The 8,882-nt window shown below is 38.2% G+C and overlaps 1 protein-coding gene across 1 annotated transcript; it reads left to right on the top strand.

The window, feature by feature from the left end:
- The first annotated feature begins 796 nt into the window (after nucleotides 1-796).
- Nucleotides 797-3,454, top strand: LOC140183163 (uncharacterized). Its single transcript, XM_072231184.1, has 5 exons — nucleotides 797-1,028; nucleotides 1,099-1,291; nucleotides 1,811-2,316; nucleotides 2,417-2,634; nucleotides 2,732-3,454. The coding sequence occupies exons 1-5, from the start codon at nucleotides 797-799 to the stop codon at nucleotides 3,452-3,454; spliced, it is 1,872 nt and encodes a 623-aa protein (XP_072087285.1).
- The last annotated feature ends 5,428 nt before the right edge of the window (nucleotides 3,455-8,882 follow it).

Raw genomic sequence — 8,882 nt, 5'->3', positions numbered from 1 at the left:
GAGGTAATTTCTGTTTATTGTTATAAATCTGCATCTAAAATAATTTATTATCCACACAACTTAAAATGCACTATAATTGTTCATCTCTACATGTAACACATTGTACAACATGTTTGTTCTAATTTCAGCTCTATAGAAGCATCAAATATTGTTGACTATCAAATTGTGACTGATCTTAAAGAGATGTTAGATGTGCACAATCCTCTTAAAAAGACCTTTCGGTTTGCTAGAGATAGATTTGCAGATGGTTCAAACCCAAAAATTAAATTGAAGCTAATCAAAAAGCGGGATAAAGATGGAAGAGTATATAACTTACCAACTGTGTCTGAGATTACAATTTTAGTTGTAGGGGATATTGATGACTCAATTCTTGAGAGGAATATTATAGTACAATTCATGTCAAACAAGTTGCAAAGGATTGATATTCTACATTTGTTGTACTTGGCTCTTCAATATCCGTTATTATTCCCTTACGGAGAAGATGGTTTTAGGGTTGGCATCCAGACATACGTTCGTTATGGATTTGATGCTAATAAGAAAAGGAAGACTATCAGCATAAAGGAGTTTTTTGCATACCGAATACAAATGCGATACAATGAATCACCAATACTTTTACAATCAAGGAGATTATTTCAGCAATTCTCAGTTGATGCATATACTATGATCGAGGCAGAACGACTTAGCTTCATTAGACACAATCAACCAAAACTAAGAGTTGACAAGTATAATGCACTACACTGTGTCAACTGGGCAGAGGATAATCCTTCCTAGTAGCTTCACTGAAGGACCTAGATACATGTTTAATAACTGTAAAGATGCCTTTGTAATTTGCAAGTATGCACGTAGCCCAAGTTACTTTATCACCATAACATGCAACCCTGAGTGGGATGAGATTAAGCGTCTTTTGAAAGATATCGGATTCAAAGCAGAAGATCGGCCTAACATAGTTTCAAGGATTTTTAATATCAAGCTGAGTCAATTGATTGCAGACTTCAAGCAAGGAAAGTTCTTTGGCAAAATATCTGGCTGTAAGTATAGATAATGTTATGTTTAATTACATGTTACCTCATTTTTTTTAATTGGTCACCTTATTTGCAGATGTGTGCATAGTTGAATTCCAGAAGCGTGGTTTACTGCACGCTCATATACTGTTGTTCATGCATCCTCTATTTAAACCAAAAACACCTGAGGATATAGACAAACATATATCATCAGAGATCCCTGACAAGCATAGCAGGCATAAGCTATATGCAGCAGTTGAGAAGTTCATGGCCCATGGTCTATATGGCAGGCATAACAATGCCAGCCCATGCATGTCCAATGGTCGTTGCTCTAAGTTTTTTCCAAAACAATTTAGATTAAGGACTATAATTGATGAGGCAGGCTTCCCCAAGTATAGAAGAAGAGACAATGGTAGAACAATCATGAAGAAAAACATAGTTCTCGATAACTCATACATTGTCCCGTAAAACCAATCGTTGTTGCTAAAGTACTGTTGCCACATCAACATTGAGCATACATGTCAAACATCGGCACTAAAATATCTTTTTAAATATGTTCACAAAGGAAATGATCGTGTCACTACTTCTTTCTATTAGAGCAACGAAGAAGGGCAACTTGAAAAGGTTATTGATGAGATCAGGAATTATTATGATTGTAGGTACATATCAGCCTGCGAAGCTGTTTAGAGAATATTTGGATACGACATACAACAAAAAGAACCTTTAATCATTAGATTACCTTTTCACTTGCCAAATGAACATCCGGTGGTTTTTAGAGACTATGAAAACATAGTTGACGTCATTGACAGGGTGGATGGCAAGCCTACAAAGATGCTAGCCTGGATGCTTGCAAATAGGTTGTTTCCATTTGGTCCTACTCTTACATATAGCCAGTTTCCAAATAAGTTCGTGTGGAAGGAAGACATTTCTTTGTGGATGCCAAGGAAACAAGACTTCTCAATCGGAATACTTACTCATGTTCCACGAGGAAGTGGTGAAGATTATTACTTAAGACTTCTGCTCAACATTCAAAAGGCGTGTGTAAGTTTTGTTGACATACGTACAGTTGCAGGCATTGTGTACAGCACGTTCAAGGAAGCATGTTATGCATTGGGCCTTCTGCAAGATGACAAAGAATTTGTTGATGCCATCTTAGAAGCAGGTAATTGGGCTTCTGCAAACTACATCCATGACCTTTTCGTGATGCTCTTATTGTCAAACAATATGGGTAGACTTGAAAATGTGTGGCAACAATGTTATGATGTTTTGTCTGAAGACATTCTTTACTTTCAGAGAAAATCTATGCAGTCTGTAGGTAAGTTGAATTATTACATCTTTGTTCCTGGTGCTAATTTATATTAAATTCAAGTAATTTATGTCTAATTAATATGTGCGTCGTTGTGTATCCTTGATAGACCTGCAACAATCCGAAGATCAGATAATGAATCTGACTCTTTCAAAGATAGAGGAAAAACTACAGGCTAACGGCAGATCACTCAGAGAGCTTGATGGGATGCCTTTTCCAAGCTTTGACACTATTGAAGGGTTAGATGATCGGTTAATCATGGATGAACTGAACTTTGACATTGATGTTCTACGCAATCAGTTGGATACAAACTTAACAAACATGAATGTAGATCAAAGGAAAGCATTCGATGTGGTTATCAATGCAGTAAATGGAAACTAAGGCGGCTTTTTTTTTCGTCTATGGGTATGGTGGAACCGGTAAGACATTTCTCTACAACACTCTCTCAGTGGCTAAAAGGAGCAAAGGGAAAATTGTTCTGAATGTTGCATCTAGCGGTATTGCTTCTTTGTTGCTTCCAAATGGACGCACTGCACATTCAAGGTTTAAGATACCCTTGGACTTGAATGAAGACTCGATTTGTTGCATTAAGCAAGGCACCTCATTGTCTAAACTGGTTTGCAGAGCAAAACTTATTATATGGGATGAGGCACCAATGTTAAATAAGCTGTGCTATGAAGCTCTTGACAGATGCCTAAGGGACATTGTTAGGTTTGAGCCTTACTATAATCCAGAACTACCATTTGGAGAAAAGGTTATGGTCTTAGGTGGTGACTTCAGGCAAATTCTACCTGTAATTCCAATGGGATCTCGCCAAGATATTGTCCAAGCAGCCATAAACTCAGCTTACCTATGGCAACATTGTAATGTATTAAAGCTAACAATTAACATGCGTTTAATTGTTAGAGCAACTTATACGTCACTTAGTGATGTTTCTCAATTTGCTTCATGGTTGCTAAACATAGGTGATGGTATCATTGGAGATTCCACTGATGGTGAGTCTATTGTGGTAATCCCCGATGTAATTATAATTCAAGATTTTGACCAATTGGTTGACTTTGTTTATCCCAACCTGTTGATTAATATCAACAACACATCATTCTTCAAAGATCGTTCAATCTTGTCAACGATGTTAACTCATTTATAATGCAACGTGTGGATGCCGATGTGAAAACTTATTTAAACTCAGATACTTTGTGTCTCGAAGAAGGAAACATGGAATCTGAATTGGATACACTTACAACAAATATCCTTAATGCAATTAATTACTCTGGTTTGTCGCCTCATGAATTGACTCTAAAAGTGGGTCTTCCGGTCATGCTACTGCGTAACATTGATCAGTCAAACGGGTTATGTAATGGAACAAGCTTATAGGTAAGGATATTAGGTAACCATGTAACTGAATGCATCACGCTAACAGGAGGCAAAATAGGCCAAGTCGTTCTGATAACGCAGATGAATATGATTCCTAATAACCAAGCTTTGCCATTTAGATTCCAACGCAGACAGTTTCCGATCATTGTTTCATTCGCTATGACCGTTAACAAATATCAAGGACAGACCTTAAGCACAGTTGGATTGTATTTACTTAGACCAGTATTTATACACGGTCAATTATACGTTGCATTATCAAGAGTAACGTCAAAGAGTGGCTTGCGTGTGCTAATTCAGAATACTAGATCATTGTCGTCAAACTCGACAATAAATTTGTGTATAGAGAAGTATTTCAACATATTTCATGACGATATCAGTGCAATATATAGTCTCTTTAGCATTTTTCCAAATGTATCAATCAGTGATGTATTCTAAGTATTTTGAACTCAAATTAACAACGTTGTGTTTATATTTCTATATCATATGTAACATAATTTCATTCTTTGGTGGCATACCCATGCATGGCACGGGGGAATGCACTAGTAAACATGAAAGAGAAGAGTGAGAAGACGATACTACAAAGAAATGGAGAAGAAAAAAAAAGAGAGAATTGTTTTGGATATTTTTTATTGAATCTGACGGCTAATATGATGCCACGTCATCAAAAGTGTACATATGTCATAAGGCGACGATTTTGATTAGTTTTTCTTTTCTTTTCCGCAAAAAATGTACTTTTCTTCATTTTATAAAGTTTCAAATAAATTTAAGTTTTTCTTGGGTTTACTATGTTGACTTGGGGTTTTGTTTTTTGGGTAACGTTTGGAGAAGAGATAAAGACCAAGAGACTAAGGTTGAAAGATGGAGACGGAGAGAGAGACTGAAATAAGTCTCAGTATTATATTTGGTATACAGTGAGAGATAGAGATTGAAATAAGAATAAAGTCCTAATTTAATTTACACAAAGAATAAAGTTAGAATTAATTAATTAAAATAAGAGTATTTCATTTGTGGGCACAGGTGCTGATCTAGGGCTTCCACCTCTGCCAAAAATACAAAAAATGGTGGATGGCAAAGGGAAGTTGGTTGTAAATGGTGTGCTACTCCCTGCCATCGAGGAGTCCAATGTGTACTCCAAACACTTTCAAGCCTAAGGTGTGTGCCCCAACTTAGAGCCACCCATCACCTCCAACTCTCAGATGGTGTTAGAAGGCTGTTAAGGAATTGAAGATCCGCCTTGAGTAAAAAGAAAATGAGAGAGCTGCCTTGGAGGAATTGAAGGTTACTTTAACCGCCAAGATTAGTAATATAGAAAACAAGCTGAAGGAGGCTGATAAGGAGAAGTCACAGTTAAGGGAGAAGAAAACGGCATCAAAAGGGAGAATTGAGCAGTTGGAGGCAGAGGTCAAACATTTGAAATGTTGCGTCCCTGAAGCAAAGGAGAGAGCACACAGGAACATCATGGAGCAAGTGCATCATCTGGCTCCGGGTATCGACTTTTCGCATGTTCACCATGATTATCGAGTTGTCAATGGGGAGATTGTAAATCCTAACAAGAAGGATAGTGTAAATAATCCTCCTTTATCACAGGATGTTGCTTCTCATAATGTAAATAATCCTCCTTTGCCACAACATGTTGCTTCTCAAAATGTAAATAATCCTCCTTTATGGCTTTATCACAAAAGCAGTCTCAAGATGAAGGTCACCTACCACACCCTATACAAGCTTCTCTTCAAAATTCTCAGACAATTGGAATTCAAAATTTGGGAAAAGATCCCGTTCCTAATAATGAGGAAGCCAAAACACTTAATCTGAGAAGCGAATCTCAGTATGCAAAGTTTCAGCAAATGAGTAATCAACATGTTATAGTCATGAGCAGCCAGGAGACCAAGTTAATCGTAAAAAACTAGTACCATTTGTCATGTTCCTACCTATCTTGATACCACAACTTCCCAAAGACCGAGCCATGCAGCTTGAAACTCTATTTAGTAAATTGAAGGTGGGTTTCTCCAACTAATCTCACTACTAGTCCTTTGGTAGTGGGAACCACGTGTCTTTTCTTTGCTAAAGTCAATTTTTTGTGTTGATAGGATATGATCAACTTAGGAACAGATTTCCCATGCTACTAACTTTCTGTTTTATGGGTTTATTGTTTGTGTTATAGAAAAACGAAATAGTAAAAGACAGTTTTGTGCGGCTTGTGAAAGGTATTGTAGGGACCAGATATGTAATACCCGGTCTAACTAAAATTAATTAAATAATAAGTTAAATAGGAGCGAATATGATTGGAAGATTTGGCAATTGGAATTTGATAATTTAAATATGATATTTAGATTCAGTGAATTTTTCCAAGTCGAAAAAACATAGTTTTCTGCGTAAAAGCACGCAGTAGAATTTTGACTGGCAGTACCGGCTGAGATCTATCTGGTACTACAGATGAGGAAATTGATTATGAGTAAATAAGATTAAGAAACGAGGAATTATAATTAGGGAAGGTAGAAATATCTAAAGTGCGATTTAGAGCGCTAATCTTAAAGGTTTTGGCCCAAAATTGGGCCAACAGACAAAAATAAGTGAACTGGGCCTAAGTGAGCCCAAGACCCAACATATATAAACATTAGTTATGAGCATTTCAGCTCATTTTACCCTAAAAAGAAGGGTTGGGGCGCTGAAATTGAGAAGAGAGAAGAGAAGAGAGAAAACCTAACTCTCTTTGATCTTCAAACCACCATAACTTGAGCTACAGAGCTCCGATTGACGAGCCGTTTGTGGCCACGCGTCGCTCTTCTTATCCTCTACAATTATATCTAAGTTTTGTGGTGAGTATTCTATTCATCTCTGCCCAGTTTTTGAAATTCCCCACTATTACACGTTTTTGGATAGTTAGTGTTGAAATCTTGTGATTTTGAGTGTTTAGGGATACTCTAACATGGATTCTAAGTGGGTTCTATCCCTACTTCATATGGGCTGAGGTAAGAAGTGCTCAAACCCTTGTGATTTGTCATTTTTATGAGCCCTAGGTTGATGTATGTATGTGATATTGGTTATATTAGTGTATTTGGTGATGTTGGTGCACAATTGGGAGATTGGTATTGCTTGAGGAGCTTTGGTGAGGCTTGGAGCTAAGGTTGGTGAAGACTTCCAAAGAAGAGGCTCAATTGGTTTAGCTACAAGAGGTACGGTTAAGTTTCATTTAAGTACTGTGTGTTGTAATGAGAATTCCTAGGCTAGACGCCCCTAGGATTAAGTTTGGATTGTGTAAATGGTTGGTGCTAATGTGCATAGTTGATATATACTATGAATTAATGATTGGGTTGAGAATTGTGTGGCCTTGTATGCTTGGTGTATTGAGAATTTGATGTACTGGGTAATGAGTATTGATTTGTGGTTTATGCATTTAAATTGTGAAAATTGGGTCGGAGGCCGTGAATTTTGGGTCGGAGGCCGAAAAGAGGTAAGGAAGGTAAGTCGATGTGTGCATTGTATGATGGCACAAGTGACTGGATGAATTTCAGATAATGGATATATGAATGATTAGGTTGGTTATTGAATAATAAGGTTTGAGAAGTTGAAGTGTGGGATTTGGTAATTTTGGATGAAATTATGTAGATGAGGTATGTTTGGTTCGGTTGAGATATATTATGTGATCATATATGTGATTATGATTATTCATGCCTTGATGGTATGATGATGCATTAGAGATATGTATGTTGTGATATATGCTTGGGGAATGATTAAGGTTGATTTGTGGGTGAAACCACGTGATAGTGAGTATGATATTGATTGTGTATAATGATGGTTGATTGGACATGGTATTATTGGAAATTGGGATGAGGAAGGATGTATGATATGATAATGTGTTTGTCCTTTAGCCATTTGATTGAGAAGTGTTAAAATGGTTGAATGTGGTTTTGGGAATTTTGGTAAAGTGTCAATGTGTGAGTTGAGGATGGCTTGATGTTGATTTTGGTACATTTTGATTGATTTCAAAAAGGGTTGAAATTGGCATGTTTTGGTTGATTTTGAAAATAGTCGAAAATGGCTTGTTTTGAAAATGGCACCTTATGGTTTTGTATGAAAATATGGTTTTTGGGCATATTTTGACGGGACATAACTTGGACTACGGATCTCTGTTTTGTGCCAAATTTGTTTAGAAATGAAATTGGATCCGGGATGTCCATGCCATTCGAAGAACAGGAGAAAACGATTTAAAATGAGAGAGTTATGTCCGTCGGAAGATTGGGGGTTGAATCTGTAGATTCTGCAGCTTTTAACTTAGAAAATTTTTAGCAGAACGACCCTCCGCGCGTAGGCGCACTTGGCGCGTACGCGCCGTTCTTCAAGAAAGCACCATCCACGCGTGCGCATGGTGTGCGCGGGCGCGTCGATGCGCTGCATCAAATGCCCAGCCATTTTCCCGAGAGTTGTGCCAGTTTTGTGCCTGGGGCACAAATGTATCCGCGCATACGCGTGGCTGACGCGTGCGCGTCGATTGGCTATTTTTCAACCCGCGCGTCCGCGTGCATGACGCATACGCGTCGATGAATTTTGTGGCCATCCACGCGTCGATGAATGAATGTGTTAAATGGATAATAATGAAAAATGCTTAAATGCGATGTGTGACCCCGGGTAGTAGGCAGTGGCGTTGTCCACTTGCTCCAGGTATGAGACGGGAAAGGATGTTTATGATAAATGAGTTTAATTATGGAGTTTTGAATAAATGTGTATTTGTGATACCTGGGTAGTAGTAAGGGTGGTGGTTCATCCCGCTTGCTCCAGGTTAATGTTTGAGATTTGATAACAGTGATGATTGCTTCTAAAATGAACGAATGTATGTTTTGAGATCCTGGGTAGTAGCAAGGGTTGTGGTTCGTCCCACTTGCTCCAGGTCAGAGATTGTGACGCCTGGGTAGTAGCGGCAGTAGTGGTGGATCCACTCGCTCCAGGTTGAGCTTTTAAACACCCGCCTGGGTAGTAGCCGCAGTAGTGGTTATTCCACTGGCTCTGGGTTGAGCAGGTAGTAGCAAGGGGGTTGTAGCTCAATCCTACTTGCTCCGCAATGGGTGTTTCTGTCCAATGGTTAGCTACCAGGACATGTCGGGTTGGCTATATAACCGACAGATGATATCATCAGCCATAGGGCAGGCATTCATCATTTGCATATGTTTGAATTGTTTGGGTTTGCCATTTGTTTTGGATTTCTA

Source organism: Arachis hypogaea, chromosome 20, assembly GCF_003086295.3.
Source record: "Arachis hypogaea cultivar Tifrunner chromosome 20, arahy.Tifrunner.gnm2.J5K5, whole genome shotgun sequence".
Classification (NCBI taxonomy): Eukaryota; Viridiplantae; Streptophyta; class Magnoliopsida; order Fabales; family Fabaceae; genus Arachis; species Arachis hypogaea.
Note: the sequence above shows the minus strand (reverse complement) of the source record. Positions and strands in the feature narration are given on the sequence as shown.

Bases quoted from the DNA above. Each gene is read 5' to 3' on its own strand.
- LOC140183163 (XM_072231184.1), top strand. From the start codon at position 797: ATGTTTAATAACTGTAAAGATGCCTTTGTAATTTGCAAGTATGCACGT. The intron at 1,029-1,098 runs GTAAGTATAGAT...CCTTATTTGCAG, and splicing joins CTTTGGCAAAATATCTGGCT to ATGTGTGCATAGTTGAATTC. The intron at 2,317-2,416 runs GTAAGTTGAATT...TATCCTTGATAG, and splicing joins AAAATCTATGCAGTCTGTAG to ACCTGCAACAATCCGAAGAT.